At 24.9% G+C, this 25063-nt stretch overlaps 2 protein-coding genes across 2 annotated transcripts; both read right to left on the reverse strand.

Moving 5' to 3' along the window:
- Window positions 1-6420: 6420 nt before the first annotated feature.
- LOC114183758 (cyanogenic beta-glucosidase-like) lies at window positions 6421-10440 on the reverse strand. The gene is made up of 14 exons (XM_028070886.2): window positions 10151-10440; window positions 9838-9968; window positions 9607-9676; window positions 9384-9442; window positions 9193-9268; window positions 9001-9087; window positions 8814-8901; window positions 8484-8736; window positions 7895-8010; window positions 7593-7813; window positions 7264-7295; window positions 7062-7164; window positions 6822-6933; window positions 6421-6745 (listed from the first exon to the last, which is right to left on the reverse strand). Exons 1-14 carry the CDS (start codon window positions 10419-10421, stop codon window positions 6571-6573), a joined length of 1794 nt encoding a protein of 597 aa, XP_027926687.1. The 5' UTR covers window positions 10422-10440; the 3' UTR covers window positions 6421-6570.
- A 10059-nt stretch (window positions 10441-20499) lies between these two features.
- Window positions 20500-24517, reverse strand: LOC114183780 (cyanogenic beta-glucosidase-like). The gene is made up of 14 exons (XM_028070913.2): window positions 24228-24517; window positions 23915-24045; window positions 23680-23749; window positions 23457-23515; window positions 23266-23341; window positions 23074-23160; window positions 22887-22974; window positions 22557-22809; window positions 21974-22089; window positions 21672-21892; window positions 21343-21374; window positions 21141-21243; window positions 20901-21012; window positions 20500-20824 (listed from the first exon to the last, which is right to left on the reverse strand). The coding sequence occupies exons 1-14, from the start codon at window positions 24496-24498 to the stop codon at window positions 20650-20652; spliced, it is 1794 nt and encodes a 597-aa protein (XP_027926714.1). The 5' UTR covers window positions 24499-24517; the 3' UTR covers window positions 20500-20649.
- Window positions 24518-25063: the final 546 nt, after the last annotated feature.

Here is a 25063-nt window from a genome sequence, read left to right on the forward strand (position 1 = left end):
TTGAATTCTATAATTGTAAAAAAAATTATTTTAAAAAGTTGAGATATTTATACTTTTTAAAGATATAGTTAGACTTTTTTTAGCTGATAAACTTTCAATATATTTTGTAACTTGGTGCTAATTAAATTGAGATTTAAAATTGGCATATATCTCATTTATCTTGTATTTATCTTAGTTGTAATTTTTGTTAAATAATTCTTTTTTTTTTATTGACAACAAAAAACAAATATAATATACAAAGTACTTGGGTGATCACCCCTTATACATATTTACTACTATACAAAAAAGTAAAAAGTAAAAAATCTTATAATAATTTTGTTTTTTTAATCGAATAAATATGTATTTAAATAGAAACACTTATAATACTCTAACCCTTATATAAAATTTATACATATACATTGATACATTATTTTTTAAATATTTTATCTCAGTTATATTGATAATCTATCAAGAATAAATTTCTACTTCTATTATTGTGTCCTTGTCTGTTTTTCATCTTAATATTGACATAAAAAAAAATTATAAGGATTTGACAGCAAACACTTCCATATCAAAACGATATTCATATCCCAAACACCATTATCTTTAGTAAAATATATAATATTATGTGTACGCTAAGCATTTTAGTTTAGAACATAGACATGGAAACGCATTTAATATACTTTTAACTTATTGTAGGATATTAAACGGAATAAGTGTGTGCAATGTGTCACCAAAATATTTGTATCAAATTCATAGCTTTAGGATATCTACATTGTAGGGTGGGGGCTTTCTCATTAATACCTACAACAATAATACACTTCACCTTATCACTTTCCACATCCAAACCAAACTCACTTTTATGGCCAATAAATCAAACCATGAAAGGTCAAAAACAAATGCAATTATAACAATCCTATAATATTTTGTAAAGAATAACTTTGATAGTAATTTGTAATGTTTTAAATTTGAAGAGATCATAATTACATCATAATACAAGATTTATTAAGTGCAGATTCTTTTATTTTTGTAATATTAGATTTTGAAAATACAGACATACTTTCCAAAACCTACTTATTTACCTTTGCATTTTTTATATATATATTTATATACTGATATTTTACATACATAGATTAGAACATTTTAATGCAACACTCTTTAATTTTATTATTCTCTTAAATACAAAGTTAAAGAAGTTTTTAAAAAGTGACTTGAAGTAGTTTCTTAAAATATAAAAGATTTTATAATTTTAATACACGGCCATGTCCTGATTGACAAGTTAACGAGAAAATAAGTTATATGAGTAAAAAAATAATTAAATTATAATATACAAGTAAGATTTGAACGTTATTTTATAAATTAATTTTACGAAATTAAATTATAAATAACATGATTTTTATGCATACAGTTTTATTTATATCTAAGTATTTTTCTTTCATTATTTTACATTTACAGTTTTATTTATATCTAAGTATTTCTTTCATTATTTTACATTTGGTCTACTTCTTGTTATTTAGGATTGTTGACTTGTCTGAATTTTGGAATAAAGTTTTCCCTTTATAATTAGACACACAAAAAATGAAAATTAGTGATAAAATTAAATTAGTATAATCCAAAATGTATATATCTATAAAATGAAATAAATTTAAGATTAAAAAGATTAAAAACTATAAAATAGTTGATTTTATTAATAAAATATGATTCAATGGTAAAAATTAGCATTATTAAACGTTAATCTCATTCATATTTAATGAGTCTATGGATGAATACTTAAAAAAAATTAAAATTGACTTGAGAGAACAACTACGAGACGAGATGAAAAAATAACGAGAAATAGATCATACAAAAGCAGCAATAAAAAAAATGTGTGGGAATGAATAAAACGAGATACATGTGGCCAACTAATAAGTGAAAACAACAAATATATCCCTTTAATTGTCAACTTTTTTTCATTTCACATTTGTCTAAATTCTAAAGTAATATAATTTTATTTATATTTTTTTATCTCTCATTTAATTAACATAGAAAATATAATTACAATAGTAATATGAATATTAAATAAATAATTTCTTTACACCGATGAATAATTATTATATGTATATTTCATTTCATATACAAAAAAGTAATGATAAAAGTATAAATTTTATATTTTATAAGGTTTTTCTATTGACAATAATAAAAAAACATTTTAGTATTTTAACATTAATGTATTGAAATAAAAAGTGTATAAATTAACACTGTGTTTGGTGTTGTGAACAAAATAAAGTTATCCATGTTCGTACCGTAATGGGATAACACGTGTAATACAAAATGAGGATGTGAGATGACATCCAAATCAAAGTGTAGAAGGATTTTCAATAATTCTAAGTTAAATTATTTTTTGTCATTTTATTTGTCATCTAATAATATTAATTTGGTCCTAAAGGTTTTTTTTTTTTCAATTTGGTCCTTGTTCTTTTAGAAATAATTCAATATTGTTCTTATCGTTAGTTTAATCAGATAATATTAAAGTCAACGTCATATGTGAATTTCTAATTTTTTAAATTTTAAAATTTTTAAAACTTTTTTAATTATTTTTATATTTTACACGTGTCACATGTCAAAATGATTGGTTCTTTTATTTGTTTTTTAGTTTCAATTTAGTCCATTTTTTTATAGAAATGAAGTAATGTTGTCCCTCTTTAAATTGAAACTCATTTTACTTTTTTATAAATCTTATGTTGATATGCTTACTAAAATTAATATTTTTATTCAATATTTATAGAAATATTTTAAATTAACTTTAAATTCTATACAAAACATTAAACTTTGGTTTTGTTTTAAACTTTAAATTTAGTTCTAAAATTTATCTGTGACAAGTTATTTGATTTTTAATCTTCACTGAGTATGTATAATATGATACACTTGATGTCTTTATATATGATGACAAAATTGTTAATTGTTGAAATTAAGTTTGTGGTTTAACTTTGTTTAATAATAAAACTAAAAAAGAAATTGTTTAAAAATATTTTTACAAATATTTAATAAAAATTTCAATTTTAGTAAGAATATCATCATAAGATTTATACAAAAACTAAATTGAGTGTCAATATAAGGAGGGAAAATATTGTTTCATTTTACAAAAATTGGGACTAAATTAAAATTAAAAACAATTATAAAGACTAAATTGAATCATTTTAACACATGACATAAGTATGAAGTGTCACGTATAAAAAAAATTAAACATAAAATAAAAAAATTCAAATAAATCAGAAATTGACACGTGACATTGATTTTAACATCGTTTGATGAAAATTAAGATAAAACCAAATTGAATCATTTTTAAGAAAATGAGGACAAAAAAAAATATTTAACCATAATTCTATATGATGTGTTGTAAAGGGTTAGCTTTTAAAATCCTTAAAACATAATTAACATTAAAAAAAATATTTTAATAACACCAGTTTTTGTGTTAATATCTTAAATAAAAAAAGTAAAAAATAATTAAAATATATTTTAATTTCTAAATTTTAAATGCGAAATTAAAATTCTTCTCTATTTCAAATTTTAATATATTTTAATTTTAAAACTTTAAAAGTGAATCATTTTAACTTAACGTATTGAAAATTTTACGACTTTGATAAATAAAGTTTTAGATTGAACTGTAATATTTTGTAATATTTTAAATACTATAAACAATTAAATATCAGTTTTAAATATATTTGATAAATTAACAAAATTTAAAATAGAAATAAAAAGACTATATATTTATTCATTTAGATAATTTAAGAACAAAACTCTATCAAAATTGAGAATTAAATTATATCAAAGTTTAAAAGTTAAACTATATTAAAGTTTGAGATAAACATAAATTTTACCTTTATATTAAAATTAAAATTTAAGAATTAAAAGATATAAAAATATGAATTTTCTAATTTATTGTAACGTAATGAATTGATTCCTTTTCTGGAATATAAAAATATGAATTTTCTAATTTATTGTAACGTAGTGAATATATTCCTTTTCTGGAAATACCAACTGTACCACTGCAAACATGGATGTAGTGTAGATAAGGAAGCGCGTCTAGAAACACTACGAAGTGGTCATTTTCATTACCCACCAAACAGTGCCAAATGAGATTAATAACGATATCTTTTTCGTAGAGACAAATTTGAAATTATAAAACTATGTTTCTCATATTTTATTTACCTTTTAAAAATAATAATTTTCTGATCAAATTGTGTCTTTAACATAAACATTTCTACCAGAAAAAAAAGAAGAAGAAATTCTAACTTTTTTTTTTTCAAATTATAAAATAGAATGTGCACTAAAAAGTTACCATTTTTATCAAATTTAAGAAACACTTAACTTCTCTAATGGAGAGATTCCGTAAAAATATGCAACATATAATAATAAATAAATTTTAAATTTAATTCAATTTTAAAAAATTAACTTATAAGAGGAGATTTATTATAATCACCTACTTAAAATTTAAAAATTATTGGAAAATGCAAAAAGTTTAATTAATGAAAATGAAGAGTCCAGTGGTGAAAGGCCGAGCCGAAGGTTAAATATATATTTTATTTTCTCATTCATGTTAAATATATTTTTGTTTCAAAGCTTGCAGTGAAATTAAAATTAGTTTTTTTCTCAAAAACTTTATATAATTTAGTTTCATAATTATAAAGATACTATATTTAATTTTTTTAATTAAATTTTGTTAAATTTATTTAATATTTTAAATATAATTTATGATAATGTATAAACTAACATTAAAAATAAAAAATATCAAAGATATAATCAACTTAAATACTATCACAAAATATATTTAAAATAATGAATAGACTTAATAAAATTTCATTAAAAAAATTAAATTTACATATCTTTACTGTTGAAAAATTAAATTAGATCAATAATTAAAAAAGAAATTAATTACAATTTTTACTTAAAAATAAAAAAAATATATATATATATATATATATATATATAATAAAAGACATGGGAGAAAGTGGGTAGTAGGGGAATGTGTCCAAAATAAACACCAAAAGTCTTTAATTAGAAAGAATGTAGGTGTCAGGATGATGCTGATACCAATTGCGTCAGATCGATGACAAACAACACACTCGCAAGATAATATTTTTGTGGTGTCTATTATCTACAATGTGAAATTTTTATTTATATTTAAAAATATGATTTTATAATCAAAATATTATACTTGCTGAAATATTATCATTATTATTATCATTAGTCATTATATTTAGGAGATATAATCTTAATTTTAGTTAGAAGTATGTTTAGTGATTATTAGTGTTTGTTAATGTCTTATTAACTTGTGATATGTCAATATTTTTTTTTCTTAGAAATAATTTATGTTTCGCCCCAAGAAGATAAATAATTGGCATCTTTTTTAATGATTGTACGAATTCTTTCCTTCAAATTCAATTTCTTCACGAAAATAATTGTAACTTTTTCTACTTTTATACTAATACAAATAGTGGTTTTCCAAATATTATTATTGTAAGAATGAGTGTGTTTCACATTCAACATTTTAATATATTTCAGACAAAGTCCTTCGATTCTTTTTGTAATGACATTCTTTTTTATTCCACATAATTTTTCTATTTTCAGAAAGTCTTATGTAACATTTTTTCCTCAATGGTTAGTTTTATTTTGATATTTTTACTCACACAAAAATCTACATATTAATATTATAAAACTCTCTTTTTTTTTTCAAATTGTTCGAAGTGAGGTGGGAACTAGGATTAAGTATTTCAGATCTCACAATACAACAATAATGAACAAGAACTTACTCTTACTATATTTTTATAAAAAGGAAATATAATAATTAAATATATGGAATATTTAGAAACTGATATTAGTGCACTCGACATTCGCAGATTTCAATTAATAAAAAATGATAAAACTTGTTCATTTCTCAATATGTTTTATGTGTACCTTAATTTCAATTTTGAAATTAGAGGCTTATGTATTTATTTCCAACATATTATGAAATATATCTAAAATATTTAAAATTAATATTTTATGTTATAATAACCTATTATATTATATTCTCAAGATATTATGAAATATTTTTAAAATATTTATAACTAATATTTTATGATATAATAATTTATTATATTCTGTTATATTATTAAGATATTATAATAGTAATTCATTATCTAATATCTCTATAAGATGTTACGATGTAATAATTGGTTATATGATATTTTTAAATTATAATACTTATTATTTTAAGTAGTAAAATTTGTTTAATACATCAATTTAGTTATAGTTTCGGTGGTATATTAATTTCATAATTTTTTTTCTTGCATATATTTATTTATACATAAGTTAAAATATCCCAAATAGCACTTAATATAATTCTTCATTGTTAAAGAAAAGCTGATATTAAGCCTAATGTGACAGATTAAAAAAATTAAACGAATATGTTCTCTTCTCAAATAAAAAAACAACCAGGAATTAATTTACTAAACAAGCCACATTTCAGTAATAAAAAAGCATTACATTAATAAAAAGTTTAACAGCTCCCACACAAATTTATTAATAGGCAACATTACATAAGAGATTATCTTCCAAACTCTTGCAATCATCTCATGCTTTTTGAAGAAAATTTTTAAACCACTTTGCTGAAAGTTTGGGATATCGCTTCAACTTATTTTTCCTGTCCACATAGTTTAGTCCAAATCCTATCAAATACCCATCTCTCCATTCAAAATTATCCAAAAGTGACCATGCGAAATATCCTTTTACATTTACGCGACCATCCCTTATAAAGTCAATAAAAAAAATATTTAAATTAGAGTTAGAAACAAATTTAAAATATGTAAAAATTAAATCATTACCTTATTGCTGAAAGTAGATAATAGAGATGACGATAGTAAAAATCGATTCTATAAACATCTATAAGAGATTCCTCAAGTGTATCGTGTTCTTCACCTATGTCATTGCCTCTTCCTATAAATTAAAAGTAATATATACATCAACATGTTAAAAGAAATATCTATATTGAAATTCCACATTTTGAATAATTTTGTCAAAATATTTTCTTTAAAGACAATAAAAATTGCTTTTGGTATAGTTACCATTTTCAGTTATATAAATCAAAGGATCGTTGTACTCTTTTTTGGTATAGAGCAACAACTTTTTAATTCCTTTGGGGCAAACATATAACCAATCAGAAGCCGTCTGCAAATATAAATATAAAGTTATATGAAATAAAATAATAATAATAATAATAATATTAGTATGAACATAAAATTTGACAAAAATCATAAATATACACACCGGTACACCTATGAGAACACCATTGCGTTGAGCTGGGCATTGAAAACAAAAGAAAATGTTATATCAGGAAATTGAACATATACATAATTTATACGAAAATCATATATTAATTACTAAATTTTTACAATTTTTTTTTATAATATGAGATAACATTTTTTAAGTGATTTTGGAATATTAAAAATAAAAAAAATAGTAAAATAGAGAACCACTTAAAAAATGTTATATAAAATTATAAAAAAAAGTTGTCAAAATTTAATAATCAAAATATCAATTTTCATTTCTAATAGACATTCCCAATTTACATGATTGAAAGATAGAAGTTTACTCACTTGAATAAATGACATTGGGATCTGTACTATAACTACGTTTAGATTCTGGTTGAACAGAAGGATTATCCGCAACGCAAACAGTGGTGTAATAGTTTATTCCAATAAAATCATATGAGTCAGCAAGAAGTTTTGATTCATGTTTTGAGAACTCTGGTAATCGATTACCAACTAGATAACGCATGCTCTTTGGATATTTTCCTGTTGTCAATGGTTCCATGTACCTGTAAGTAATCATTGTTACATATCAAAACATGTTCTCTTCGACTATTAATGCATATTCTGGTGCAGAGTTAAGCACTTACCACCCAAACATGAAGTCAAGTGCACGTTTGGCGGCGTCTTTATCTGATTCAGAGTCTGTTTGTGGCTCATACCAATGAGAAATAAGTGTTATGCCTATCATTCCTTCTTGATATTCCTGTGTAAAGTGTTTTTAATCTTAAAAAGGTAGAAGTCTCACATCGATGATAAAAAATAAGATCAATTTATAATATATAACGGATTATAAATCTCATCTTACAAATTGATTTGATTTTGTAAAATTACTTTAGGTTTAAAGTTTATTTCTGTCAGAAGTCTCACATTTACTAGAAATAGACAATTTCATTATATATATATATATATATATATATATATATATATATATATATATATATAAGTGGGATATAAACCTCATTTTACAAGTCGATTTTGTGGGGTTGAGTTAAACTTAAAGTACACCTCCTAATAATATATAAGTAGGATGCAAACCTCACCTTACAAATTGATCTTATGAAATTGAATTAGGTTTAAATTGATCTTATGGAATTGAATTAGGTTTAAAGCTCGTTTCCTGACGACTTATTAATAAAAAAGAGATAAACGAGAGTTTCTAATCCGGTCTAAACAAACCTGAAATTTTCTGTACTCTTCTACAGCGGCTGCATGAGAAAGTAGTAGATTATGTGTAACTATATATGGTTCTCTTCCTGAGTCACCACCGAGGCAAGTTGGATCTTGCCATTCAGAGCATCGAGCTGGTGCAAACGTCCCAACTGCGTAACCATTGTTACTGTAAGACCATGGCTCATTTAGAGTAATCCAATGTTTCACCCTGTTTCCAAAGTTTTTGAAACAAACTCTTGCATAGTCTCGGAAATCATCTCTGAAAATCAAGAATACAGCAAAGTCATTTTTTGAACAATTATTATGCAAATATAAAATAAATTTTGTACAACTTACACAACATGATGAGATAAAAAACCTCCATACTCCTCTTCTAAAGCTTGGGGAAGATCCCAGTGAAAAAGTGTGACATATGGTTTTAGACCTGCGACATTAATATTTAAATCAATGAAAGAAAAATTATATATTATAAGATGTAAATTTTAACGAAGAAAAACCAAGAGAGGAAAACATGGACACTGACCGTTGTCTATCAGATAATCTATGAGGCGATTGTAATAATCGATTCCTGCTTGGTTTACACCCTCCTCGTATGGACCCACCTTTCCATCTATATATCAATCATTTTTAAAAGAAGATTGAAAAATCATTAACAATGAAAGATCCAACAACAGTAATAATAATCAGAATAATAACTCATCAACTTCTATCTCACTTGGTACTATTCTAGACCATGATATGGAGAATCTGTATGCATCCAGATTCATATCCTTCATTATCTGAATATCTTCCTGTTATATAAATGTAAAACAACGTCCAAAAGTTTAATTAATTGTTTTTGATGAAGAAAAATAATTGGTTTCCTCATTCATCCTTCACTGTAATCATTAAGAAATTGGACTTTACCCTGTAGCGGTGATATTCGTCAACTGCTACATCTCCATTACTTCTATCCCTTATCCTCTCTGCAAGTATTAAATGTTTACAATCAGATATTATCTACCATTTTTATTAAGTTTCATATGTATAATTTTTGAAAAGCATAGAAACAAATATTTTTTAATATTAAAAAAAATAATTTATAATCGTCTTAATTGGATTTATATTTAGGAAGGTAGAAAAAAAAAACCTGGATATCTGTGGGTGAATGCATCCCATATACTTGCTTTTCTTCCATCTTCAAACGCCGCTCCTTCGTACTATAGGTATATATATATATATATATATATATATATATATATATATATATATATATATATATATATATCAACAACACAACATAATGGTATGAAGTTAAATACGTTGAAATCTCAAACAGTTTTCTCGTAAAAGATTAAGAAGAGATATATTATGAGGATACCTGGTATGCCGCTGATGCTGTCCCGAAAACGAAGCCCTTGGGAAAACTGGTTCGATTGAGAGAAAGAGCTTCGACAACGGATGCAGGATATTCCTCAGAGCTTATTGAAGCTGGTAATGTGGTAATAAATGCTACAGTACCCAACAAAATAAAGTGGTTACAAGCGATGTTGAGTCATTATTATGAGACTCTGATTCTGCTTAATGCAGTAGTGATACAGTGCAAAATAGGGTTTCTAACAGTGTTTGTGTTATAAATAATAAACATGCAAAGAAAGGATTGCTTATGGAGGTGATGAGAGTAAAACAAATACCAGGTTGGTCGAGAGAGAGTTCTGCATCATCAGCAGCATTAGCAGGTGATACCTTAGCGCCTGCAGCAGCGGCGCCGCCGATGAGCGCAGTGCCGAGGGCCAATCTGCGAGAGACATGGCTAAGAGTGGTGACTTCACCCTCTTCCACATCCTCCTTCTGTGCGTTGCACACAATGTGTTTTCGTTTGGTGCTTCCCACTTCCCAGTGTGGCCAAACTCTAACAGGAGTGCTTAGAGCATGGAGCTGCAAGAAACCTTGTGTGTAAGCCATTCTTCTCAAAACACAAATTCTTCACACTCTTTTTCCTCTCAATGAGCCACTATATATAGAGTTTATTGTTAGAAGTGAATTTCCCAACTCAACCCTGCATGTATAATGGGTGGTCCTAAAGAAGATGGAACAAAATAGAATACCAAATCTCGTTAGAATAAGCTTTATTATTATATTTATTATTATATTAAGAGGTGAATTTTAAATTTATTGAATTTCACAAAATCAACTTGTATAGTAAATAAGAATCACTTATATATTATGAAATTATCTTATCACTTATATATTATGAAATTACCTTATTACTATTCAACTAGGAACTTTCAACATTTATCACATGCACAAGAATCCTTTGCAACAATTACAAATTTTGATGAATCATGCTAGAAAACTTTGACAAATTAATTTAAAAAAGATATTGTTGAAGATCTAACATCGACTATAAATAAGACGATTTCATAATATATAAATAAATATAAATTTTAGTTTATAAATCAGTTTTGTAATATTGAATTAAAATTAAAATTTACTTCTTAACATTAACAAATATATTTTATTTATTTTTTCGTTGTATAAATAGTTATAGAGAAAGTTAAAATGTTATCAAATTACATGTTTAAGTGAGTTATTGTTTACTTAGATTGGATTTTTTTACGTGGATAAGGGAATTGTGGTTCTCATTTATTACACGTGACACCACACTATATATTCTCTTGCTTAAACTTTTTTAATAAAGTATGTTTTTGTACTCACCGGTTATAATATAAAATAATAATGTATTATATCTTTTTTTAATATAAAGAAATCGTGTTTCATTAAAATCACAATTTGATCTTAATATTTTTGTTGTATGTAGTGGTTTGGAGTTCTTATAAATATATAGTTTATTGACATTAGTTAGTTATCAGATTTTTGAAACTTGAAAGAACACTAATTGATGAAGATTAATTTATTTAATTTTTAACCCATTAGTTGAATTGCTATATTAAAATTGTTGTAGGTAATATTATTAAGTGACATTAGTTATCCTATAGTAAAAGGTGACATTAATTATCCTATACTAAAGATTAAATAAATTAAGTAACCATAGAAACATGACAATAATTGATATTAAAATTAAAATTACAAAATTTATATGAGTAGTTAATACTGATAAATTCATTATCAATAAATATTTCTATAAGTAATTAATATGCTAAAATTTATTGGTAAATTCGTTAACAAATTTAAATTACTAATAAATTTGTTTCCATTAGTAATATAATGTTTTGTTATAATACGTGGACATTTCGTTGTAAACCACTTTAATCTTCTTCTTCTTTTTTTAATTTTGTATTCAGTGGTTTGGTATATGGGCGAGGGTTTTATTTGGTCATAATAAAAGTTCTTTTCTTTTAAGATGGTTTTACTCTTTTTGAAATAGAAGCTTTCATATATGATGAATTTGAAATTTTTAAGCGAGTTCGTCGTTTACGTGACTTCAATTTTTTTTTTAAGTGGAGTTTCTATTTTCCGAGTGAAGATTCATATATGTGAAACTTAGATTTTTTTTTTTTACAATAATGAAGTTGTGTTCTTTTGTCGTTTTTAATAAAAATAGCATTAGGTGTTTATAAATATATATATATATATATATATATATATATATATATATATATATATATATTGTAGAATTGATTATGAAACTATGCTAAGAATTTAAGTTTAGTTTCATTTTATCGTTAAAATTGGAAATTCTTAAATATAGCATAACAGGTGGCGATGAAAGATTGGGAAATTGGGTGTTCTAAATTTGTTTCCCTTTTGTTTGTGGCAGCTACAAAATTTAGATTTTCCGCCTAATTTGATGTGAAAGCTTTGACTTTGTTTACGATCAATAACACAGTTGTGTACACCTATTGTAACAGTTTTATAATTGTAGTCTTTTAAACTGCAATATATGTACAGTATAGAGAGCCATGAAAAAACGCATTTAGTAAGTTTCTTTAGTTTTAATTGACTAGTAATGTGAACATAGCGTGCCACCAGAATTTTTTGGCAAGTTCTTGGTATTGGGGTTGCTACATTAATTGTAGGGTGGGGACCTTATCATGAAACAAATAGTTAATATCTACAACAATAATGCAACTTCGCTTCACCACCTTCATGGATTTAGGGTTGCTACATTGTAGGCAAATCAGTGATTAGGGCATGTAGTTGCAAGCAATCATGGGTGTGTGCTATTTTCCTCAAAAAATAGAAAAATATTCACTCTTTTCACTTGTGCATTACAGATGTCAAAACGGATAATTTGGTCTGGTTTGCTCTCTTATTAGCGAATCAAAAAAATTTGAACCCGACTAGGCTCATCACGGATTGGTGGGTTAAATGGATTGGCTCACTAACTCAATTAAAAAAATATATTTTTTCTTTGATCTAAAAAGAAAAAACTAAATTATAATTACGATTAAAATCTAAATAAACTTCAATAGAATCCAAATACAAACCAAAATCACAAAAATACCAATATGTTGGCTAAAAAAACAACCTAACTCGACCCAATTGCAAAATCCAACATAATAAAAAGTACTTATGTGACCCTTTATTTGCAGGTTGGCTCACCAACCCGACTCATCATGGGTTCAACCTAGGTGAGCCAGGTTGTAAGTGGATTGGGTAAAAAATTAACTCATATTAAAATTTGTAAAAGAAATTCAACTTAATCCGACCTGAACCCGTGGTGAACCGGATTAGTTCATGGGTCCATCCAATTTTGACAACTCTATTGTGCAACACCTAATAAAAAATTAGAAAAATTTATGTTGGAGATGAGAGATGAGTCCTATTGGTACCACATTTATATTTATACTATTTGCAATTACTACCACATGTAGAACATATATAGACATGGAAACGCATTTAATATAGTTTTAACTTACTATATATATTGTAGTATATTAAACGGAATAAGTGTGTGCAATGTGCCACCAAAAAATTTGTGGCAAATTTATGGCTTTAGGATTTCTAAATTGTAGGGTGGGGGCTTTCTCATTAATACCTACACAACAATAATACACTTCACCTTATCACTTTCCACATCCAAACCAAACTCATTTTATGGCCAATAAATCAAACCATGAAAGGTCAAAATCAAATGCTATAATAATCCTGTAATATTTCGTAAAGAATAATTTTGATAGTAATTTGAAATGTTTTAAATTTGAAGAGATCATAAATTGCATCATAATAAAGGATTTATTAAGTGCAGATTGTTTTATTTTTGTAATATTAGATTTTGGAAATACAGACATACTTTCCAAAACCTACTTATTTACATTTACATTTTTTATATATATTTATCTACTGAACATTTTAATGCAACACTATTTAATTTCATTATTCTCTTAAATACAAAGTTAAAGAAGTTTTAAAAAAATGACTTGAAGTAGTCTCTTAAAATATAAAAGATTTTATAACTTTAATACACCACACCATGTGCTGATTTACAAGTTGACGAGAAAATAAGTTATATGAATAAAAACATAATTAAATTATAATATACAAGTAAGATTTAAACGTTATTGTTAGATATGTATAAGTAAGAAAAAATATTTTAAAAAAGGTGTTTGAGGGAAGTCGTGAAAACTTACATATTTTTCACATTAATTTATTAAAAATCAATATCCTATAATATAAATAGAAGAGAAAATCTTAGAATATATTCGTAATAGTCATATTTTTTATAATTATATAAAATGTTAAAATACATTTTATTTCTGTCAATAAAATTAAAATCAGAAGATATATAATATCTTTATTTTATAAATTAATTTTATGAAATTGAATTATAAATAACTCTTCTATTAAACTTCAAACACTTAGATTACATCTTAAACCGGACTTTTATGCATACAGATTTATTTATATCTATGATTAACGAGATAGGGTGATATGATCGAAATGCATGTTACACTTTACCTATTATACATATAGTTTAATAACTGATATGCAGTTAAGTTAACACTACAAGAATATTATAAATTAACTACCACATAACACAACCAATAAATAAAATTGAATAAGTTGATTTCAAATTAAATTTAAAATACAATAATTAAAAAAAATATACTAAAAAATTATAAAATAAAAATATTGACAGTAAATATTTTAACTTAAAGATATCTGAAAGAAGAAAAGTACACAATAAAAAAAAGTATTTTTTTTCCTTATTAATTTTTACTAAACATACACATGTGCAATAAAAGATATATGTTAGTAGTTGAGGAACACCCTGTGTTTCGGGAGGTACAACACAGCATAACCGTGTTCATAAACAAATTTTTGAATTAAACCTTATATTACAAACACGTGGGTTTCACATGTATCATGTTGATTCATAGGAAAACGATAGAGTAGAAAGACTAATAAAAAAATTCTTATAGCTTTAGAATTTTTTTTCTAAAATAGATTATATAACCCAACCACTTTATCAAATGTTTATCAAAGTAGAACTATTTTTTTCTTTCAACTTCAAATTAAAACCTTCAAAACAAATTATCATTTCTTCTTTTCACATTATAATGAATCAGAAAACTAACTAGATCACTACATATAAATTGAAATTTTACCAATCATTTTAAAAATAAAATCATTTCTAAAATTTATTGAAAAATATATAATTAAAACGTTAAATATATAAATAAAAAACATTGATTTCTTAGATATTAAAAAACAACTTATTGTACTAAAATTGATGAATCAATAGAGATATTATTAATTACATACTAATTTTAATTTATTGTATTATGAATTTAAACTTTGTTTATATAAACTTAAGAAGTGTACAACGTTAATTTAAAATGATAATTTGGATAATTTAAATTAATATTAAAATTTTTATTGGCATATTGAAAATAATAAGTTAGTACATATATTATAGATTTAAAAAATATTGTAAGTTCATTACTATTATTATTAATGTATATTTATTATTGTTAATGAGTTTGTACATTTATTATTTATAATAAAACTATTATATATTAAAAATAATTATTATATATAAGCAGAAAAATCAATAGAACTATTATTATTTATTAAAATAGTAATTTTAAATTATTATTGTTATTATTATTATTATAGTAGTGTTAGAATAATCTTAAGCACTATTTTTAATTGGTAACTTGATTTAATATATTTAGATACAACTCCGAAAAAAAGTCCCAAACTTATTACTCATTTGAAAAAGTCAAATTTGACGGAAATAATATGTTTCTCTTATAATACAACAATTCCGTAGTAATTTATAATTAAAATTAAGCTTAGTTATTTTTTAATTTGCTGATGAATTTGTAAAATTTTAATTGAGAATCTAATAAATGTTCATAGTTAAATGAATACTCAACAAATTTAAATTTATGTTAACTTAGTGATATAGTTGTTAACGGTAGCAGACCTCCAGAAAATATGTTAGGTGTAAAAATTCTGGTTGAATTACTCTTTGATACATTTTTTGTCTAAAAATATTATGTTGGTTCTCTAATATTTTTTTGTTTCAATTTGGTCTCCATTTTATAAAAATTAATGCAATTTTATCTTTTTCGTCAAATTTCTTGAAGCGGAACAAGAATTTTTCATCAAAATTGATACTACGATTATGTTTATCACACCAACAAAGCAAACCATTCACAACTTCAATTTTGATGAAAAATTATTGATTTTATTCAATAAATTTAATGAAAAAAGAACAAAATTACATAATTTTTTAAAATTCGGACCAAATTGAGATTAGAAAAAAACTAGAAGACCAACCTAATATTTTTGAACGAAAATAGGAATTAGAGGAATCCTAAAATTTTTATATAAACTAGTCAAAACATTGTATTTATTTTTTATGATAATAAAAAATAATAAAATAACAATTATTGTTATTATTATAATTATAAAATTAGATGTAAATAATTTTTATAATTTTAGCATAATTAATTTTAATTTATAATGGTTCAATTTTAAAAAATAAAAAATGATTAAATTAAACAAATAATCATTTAAAAAATAATATTAATAAAAATATTAATAAAATAATTATTTTTATATTAAAATAAATATGTAAAATTATATAAATGTGAAAAAAAAAATTCTCCTGTAAAATTTATTAAAATATTAAATATATAAAATATATTAAAATATTAAATTTGAAAAACATTATTTAAAATCATATATTAAATTATATGAATGTAAAATAAAAATTGGGGACCATGGCCTCTTTGTCCAAATGATGTTCCGCCACTGATAATTAAGTATCTAACATAATTATTATTTTCTCATGTCATATTATTTGTCTTGTCACATGTAATACTTTTGGTGTAGTTATTATTTACTGTAATATTTATATGGATATATGTTTTTTAACAAAATATTGAATATTGAAATGGAAACCCAATATGAATAACTTTTTTATATTTATTTGGAACAATATAACATCTTAAATCGGCATATTCCAAAAGAATATAAAATCTTATGTTATAATTAAAGAGTGAAAACTGAAACCCTGAGTATAAATAAATGTATTTTAGACTTTTGAGAAGAAAAAGAATGCGTGGGAGTCAATAGAACGAGATACATGTGGCCAAGAAAACAGGGCAAAGCAACAAAGAGAATCTGTTAATTGTCAAACTTTTTCTTTTTCATTTCACATTTCTAAATTCTAAAATAATATAATTTTATTTATTTTATCTTTAATTTAATTAACATAAAAGGAAAATATATAATTATAGATATAAATATTATATAATTTTATTTATATTTTATCTTTAATTTAATTAACATAAAAAGAAAATATATAATTACAGATATAAATATTAAATAACTATTTTTATTTATTCTGATAAAAACTATAATGTTTCTATTTCATTTATTATGACATAGGTATTCTAACGTCATAATTACAAGAAATATGAAAAATACAGAAAATACATTTTTTATGATATCACGAAAATCTGTCATAAAGTTTTAGACTTTATAAAATTTTTATAGACAATGATAAAAGACATATTATTTTTCTAATAATTATATCGAATATTAACTAAAATATTACTATTTTAACATTATTGTATTGAAATAAAAATTGTATAAATTTGAAGGATAAATAAATTAATATTGCGTTTGTTTGGGGTTGTGTATTAATGTGAACAAAATAAAGTTATCCATGTTCATACCGCAACAAGATAACACGTGTAATACAAAGTGGGGATGTGACATGACATCCAAATCAAAGTGTAACAGGCTTTCAACGAGAAAAATAAAATTTTAATCCACTTTTTTTACTTATTTTTAATTTATTATTTTAATTATTATTAGATTATTTCTTTTTTATTTTTTTTTATAATATAATGTGATGATTTAATGATAATTAAAATAATAAATTAAAAATGGATAAAAAAATAAATTAAAATATTATTATCCTTTTAATAATTTTATGTTGTAAAGTGTTTAGCTTTTAAAACCCTTATTTATGTTCCTTTTAGAGAAAAACAATTAACACTTAAAAGAAATATTTTAATAGTCTACGTTTTAGTGTTAATTAATATTTTAAATAAAAATAATTAAAATATATTTAAGTCTCTAAATTTTGATCAAAATTCTTCTCTCTTTTAAATTTTAAAATATCTTGGTCATAAATAAATATATTTAATGTAACTTAATAGCGTTAATTTTTATAATTTAATTTCATATAAATATTTAAATCGATATAAATAATTTAAATGTCAATTTTAAAAATATTTCACAGTCGTCAAAAAATTAATACAACTAAGATAAAATAAAATGCCTATATTTATTTATCGTTAAACTAAACTATATTTGAGAGCTAAACTATATTAGAATTTGAGAGTGAAATTATTCGAAAACTTGAAATATATTTTTTTTATTTTTATATTAAAATTTAAAATTTAAAATTTTGAAAACATATTCAATTCTTAAATTAAGTTATGTGAATGTATTAAGTATATGAGGACTATTTTTTATATGAAGGTATAAAAATATGAATTTTCTAATTTATTGTTACGTACTGAATTGATTCCTTTTCTGGAAATAAGAAGTTCTGTACTTCTGCAATAAGGGAGAACAGAACGTAGATAAGGAAGCGCGTCTGTACGAAGTGGTCATTTTCATTATCCACCACACAGTGCCAAATGAGATTAATAATGATATCAGAGATATTTCAAAATGCGTTTCAATTTAGGAGTTAATTTCGTTTATCATAAATTCGAGTTGAGTTAAGTTGAAAAAGTTAATTTTTTAAAGTGTGTTGAACTTAATATAATTCACTTAACTCACCAACATTATTTTATAATTTTTTTATAATTTTTTAATAATTATTTACAATTTTTAATTATATAGGTTCAATTTTATATTTTTAAATATTGGAATGTTGTTCAATAATATTTAAATAGTTTAAATGTTTAATTAATTTGATTGCGAAGTTATATACGTTAATACTTTATAATTTTTACAGTAAATTATTCAATCAACTCTCTCATAAACAAAATTTTATAAATTAGCATGACAAAAATGTGTAATTTTTTATTTATATTATTTTAAATATTATGACATAAAATGTGTAATATTAGTCATGTTTTCTTGGACTATATGGACATTTTTTTAGAAATAATTTATCATATATCGGTGATGAGCATGATAAAGACATTTGTTTTTGTCATCTCATGAATTACTTAAAAAAATATTTAAATATATGAATACCTAAAAATAAATACATAAATAAATTGAGCTGAATTGTAAAATTTTTGGCTCACCATAAAATGAACCGGAGGTTGGAGTCCTTCTTAACCTTGTTCGTGATAAGCTAACCGGTCTGACATATCTAAACGATATCTACTTACTAGATACAAATTTCAAGAATTTGAAATTATAAAAATATGAGAAATGTTTCTCATATTTTGGTGAAGGGATGGTTCCAAAATAAACACCAAAAAGTCTTTAATTAGAAAGAACGTAGGTGTCAGGATGATGATGATGATATGCGAATGTGGATAATCAGCTATTAATGACAAATAACACACTCCAAAGATAATGTTTTTGTGGTGTCTATTATCTGCAATGGATTCCTTATTAGGGATTCTTTGCAAGAACACGGTGTAAATTTTATTTATATTTGAGAATATGACTTCATAATAAAAAAGTTATATTTATTAAAACTAATGAAATGTTAATTATGTTTAGTGACTGTGATTTGGTTGATTATGGACAGATTTATTGAGCTTAAAATCTGTAATTGGTACTTATGATATATATTTAGATTGTTTATAGTTGAATCAAATTGCATGGGTTTTCTTGGAATAAAATTTATCATGTTTCAAGAGTTTGGGAGGATTATGGGAAGAATTAAAACACACTGTTTGTAGAATCTTAAGAGATTATGACAGAAAATAGTTATTCACAATCAATACAATCAATTTCATGAAAATATTAATATTTTCAATAGTCATAAGGATATTTCTATAGTAACTATTGGTATTGTGCACGTTTCTCTTGCATTGATGTTTGATAATTTATTTATTTTTGTATTTCGATTTAATTTTAATTTGTTGCCTGTTAGTGCCTAATTAATCTGTGATTTATCTATCGTTTTTCCTAAAAATAGTTCTTTTTATTTAGGAGATTGTACGTATTGTCTCCTTCATTTTCGATTTCTTCACCAAATAATTGTGTTTTTATTTCCTCTTATATTGATACAAATGTTTTTCAAAATATTATTACTGCAAAAATGTGGGTATTTGACATTCAAGGACATGTTTTAGATAAAGTCCTTCAACTTTTTAGCAATGACATTCATTTTTTTATCCCCTATAACTTTTCTATTTTCAATTTTTAAACTGGTTCTCTTATTAAATTAAAGAGAGTATATTTTATTTCAGCCAAGTAGGTGTCTTAATATAAATTTGAATTATCTGTTAAGTTTATTTATATCATTTTTCTATTGTGCTTTTATAATATATTGATTATCATTAAAAAAAATATTTAAAATACCATTACACAGAAATATGACAGATAAAAAATTAAACGAATATGTTCTCTTCTCAAATAAAAAAACAACCAGGAATTAATTTACTAAACAAGCCACATTTCAGTAATAAAAAAGCATTACATTAATAAAAAGTTTAACAGCTCCCACACAAATTTATTAATAGGCAACATTACATAAGAGATTATCTTCCAAACTCTTGCAATCATCTCATGCTTTTTGAAGAAAATTTTTAAACCACTTTGCTGAAAGTTTGGGATATCGCTTCAACTTATTTTTCCTGTCCACATAGTTTAGTCCAAATCCTATCAAATACCCATCTCTCCATTCAAAATTATCCAAAAGTGACCATGCGAAATATCCTTTTACATTTACGCGACCATCCCTTATAAAGTCAATAAAAAAAATATTTAAATTAGAGTTAGAAACAAATTTAAAATATGTAAAAATTAAATCATTACCTTATTGCTGAAAGTAGATAATAGAGATGACGATAGTAAAAATCGATTCTATAAACATCTATAAGAGATTCCTCAAGTGTATCGTGTTCTTCACCTATGTCATTGCCTCTTCCTATAAATTAAAAGTAATATATACATCAACATGTTAAAAGAAATATCTATATTGAAATTCCACATTTTGAATAATTTTGTCAAAATATTTTCTTTAAAGACAATAAAAATTGCTTTTGGTATAGTTACCATTTTCAGTTATATAAATCAAAGGATCGTTGTACTCTTTTTTGGTATAGAGCAACAACTTTTTAATTCCTTTGGGGCAAACATATAACCAATCAGAAGCCGTCTGCAAATATAAATATAAAGTTATATGAAATAAAATAATAATAATAATAATAATATTAGTATGAACATAAAATTTGACAAAAATCATAAATATACACACCGGTACACCTATGAGAACACCATTGCGTTGAGCTGGGCATTGAAAACAAAAGAAAATGTTATATCAGGAAATTGAACATATACATAATTTATACGAAAATCATATATTAATTACTAAATTTTTACAATTTTTTTTTATAATATGAGATAACATTTTTTAAGTGATTTTGGAATATTAAAAATAAAAAAAATAGTAAAATAGAGAACCACTTAAAAAATGTTATATAAAATTATAAAAAAAAGTTGTCAAAATTTAATAATCAAAATATCAATTTTCATTTCTAATAGACATTCCCAATTTACATGATTGAAAGATAGAAGTTTACTCACTTGAATAAATGACATTGGGATCTGTACTATAACTACGTTTAGATTCTGGTTGAACAGAAGGATTATCCGCAACGCAAACAGTGGTGTAATAGTTTATTCCAATAAAATCATATGAGTCAGCAAGAAGTTTTGATTCATGTTTTGAGAACTCTGGTAATCGATTACCAACTAGATAACGCATGCTCTTTGGATATTTTCCTGTTGTCAATGGTTCCATGTACCTGTAAGTAATCATTGTTACATATCAAAACATGTTCTCTTCGACTATTAATGCATATTCTGGTGCAGAGTTAAGCACTTACCACCCAAACATGAAGTCAAGTGCACGTTTGGCGGCGTCTTTATCTGATTCAGAGTCTGTTTGTGGCTCATACCAATGAGAAATAAGTGTTATGCCTATCATTCCTTCTTGATATTCCTGTGTAAAGTGTTTTTAATCTTAAAAAGGTAGAAGTCTCACATCGATGATAAAAAATAAGATCAATTTATAATATATAACGGATTATAAATCTCATCTTACAAATTGATTTGATTTTGTAAAATTACTTTAGGTTTAAAGTTTATTTCTGTCAGAAGTCTCACATTTACTAGAAATAGACAATTTCATTATATATATATATATATATATATATATATATATATATATATATAAGTGGGATATAAACCTCATTTTACAAGTCGATTTTGTGGGGTTGAGTTAAACTTAAAGTACACCTCCTAATAATATATAAGTAGGATGCAAACCTCACCTTACAAATTGATCTTATGAAATTGAATTAGGTTTAAATTGATCTTATGGAATTGAATTAGGTTTAAAGCTCGTTTCCTGACGACTTATTAATAAAAAAGAGATAAACGAGAGTTTCTAATCCGGTCTAAACAAACCTGAAATTTTCTGTACTCTTCTACAGCGGCTGCATGAGAAAGTAGTAGATTATGTGTAACTATATATGGTTCTCTTCCTGAGTCACCACCGAGGCAAGTTGGATCTTGCCATTCAGAGCATCGAGCTGGTGCAAACGTCCCAACTGCGTAACCATTGTTACTGTAAGACCATGGCTCATTTAGAGTAATCCAATGTTTCACCCTGTTTCCAAAGTTTTTGAAACAAACTCTTGCATAGTCTCGGAAATCATCTCTGAAAATCAAGAATACAGCAAAGTCATTTTTTGAACAATTATTATGCAAATATAAAATAAATTTTGTACAACTTACACAACATGATGAGATAAAAAACCTCCATACTCCTCTTCTAAAGCTTGGGGAAGATCCCAGTGAAAAAGTGTGACATATGGTTTTAGACCTGCGACATTAATATTTAAATCAATGAAAGAAAAATTATATATTATAAGATGTAAATTTTAACGAAGAAAAACCAAGAGAGGAAAACATGGACACTGACCGTTGTCTATCAGATAATCTATGAGGCGATTGTAATAATCGATTCCTGCTTGGTTTACACCCTCCTCGTATGGACCCACCTTTCCATCTATATATCAATCATTTTTAAAAGAAGATTGAAAAATCATTAACAATGAAAGATCCAACAACAGTAATAATAATCAGAATAATAACTCATCAACTTCTATCTCACTTGGTACTATTCTAGACCATGATATGGAGAATCTGTATGCATCCAGATTCATATCCTTCATTATCTGAATATCTTCCTGTTATATAAATGTAAAACAACGTCCAAAAGTTTAATTAATTGTTTTTGATGAAGAAAAATAATTGGTTTCCTCATTCATCCTTCACTGTAATCATTAAGAAATTGGACTTTACCCTGTAGCGGTGATATTCGTCAACTGCTACATCTCCATTACTTCTATCCCTTATCCTCTCTGCAAGTATTAAATGTTTACAATCAGATATTATCTACCATTTTTATTAAGTTTCATATGTATAATTTTTGAAAAGCATAGAAACAAATATTTTTTAATATTAAAAAAAATAATTTATAATCGTCTTAATTGGATTTATATTTAGGAAGGTAGAAAAAAAAAACCTGGATATCTGTGGGTGAATGCATCCCATATACTTGCTTTTCTTCCATCTTCAAACGCCGCTCCTTCGTACTATAGGTATATATATATATATATATATATATATATATATATATATATATATATATATATATATATATATATCAACAACACAACATAATGGTATGAAGTTAAATACGTTGAAATCTCAAACAGTTTTCTCGTAAAAGATTAAGAAGAGATATATTATGAGGATACCTGGTATGCCGCTGATGCTGTCCCGAAAACGAAGCCCTTGGGAAAACTGGTTCGATTGAGAGAAAGAGCTTCGACAACGGATGCAGGATATTCCTCAGAGCTTATTGAAGCTGGTAATGTGGTAATAAATGCTACAGTACCCAACAAAATAAAGTGGTTACAAGCGATGTTGAGTCATTATTATGAGACTCTGATTCTGCTTAATGCAGTAGTGATACAGTGCAAAATAGGGTTTCTAACAGTGTTTGTGTTATAAATAATAAACATGCAAAGAAAGGATTGCTTATGGAGGTGATGAGAGTAAAACAAATACCAGGTTGGTCGAGAGAGAGTTCTGCATCATCAGCAGCATTAGCAGGTGATACCTTAGCGCCTGCAGCAGCGGCGCCGCCGATGAGCGCAGTGCCGAGGGCCAATCTGCGAGAGACATGGCTAAGAGTGGTGACTTCACCCTCTTCCACATCCTCCTTCTGTGCGTTGCACACAATGTGTTTTCGTTTGGTGCTTCCCACTTCCCAGTGTGGCCAAACTCTAACAGGAGTGCTTAGAGCATGGAGCTGCAAGAAACCTTGTGTGTAAGCCATTCTTCTCAAAACACAAATTCTTCACACTCTTTTTCCTCTCAATGAGCCACTATATATAGAGTTTATTGTTAGAAGTGAATTTCCCAACTCAACCCTGCATGTATAATGGGTGGTCCTAAAGAAGATGGAACAAAATAGAATACCAAATCTCGTTAGAATAAGCTTTATTATTATATTTATTATTATATTAAGAGGTGAATTTTAAATTTATTGAATTTCACAAAATCAACTTGTATAGTAAATAAGAATCACTTATATATTATGAAATTATCTTATCACTTATATATTATGAAATTACCTTATTACTATTCAACTAGGAACTTTCAACATTTATCACATGCACAAGAATCCTTTGCAACAATTACAAATTTTGATGAATCATGCTAGAAAACTTTGACAAATTAATTTAAAAAAGATATTGTTGAAGATCTAACATCGACTATAAATAAGACGATTTCATAATATATAAATAAATATAAATTTTAGTTTATAAATCAGTTTTGTAATATTGAATTAAAATTAAAATTTACTTCTTAACATTAACAAATATATTTTATTTATTTTT

Source organism: Vigna unguiculata, chromosome 5 (assembly GCF_037176805.1).
Source record: "Vigna unguiculata cultivar grain cowpea cultivar isolate G323 ecotype 2 chromosome 5, ASM3717680v1, whole genome shotgun sequence".
NCBI classification, from domain to species: domain Eukaryota; kingdom Viridiplantae; phylum Streptophyta; class Magnoliopsida; order Fabales; family Fabaceae; genus Vigna; species Vigna unguiculata.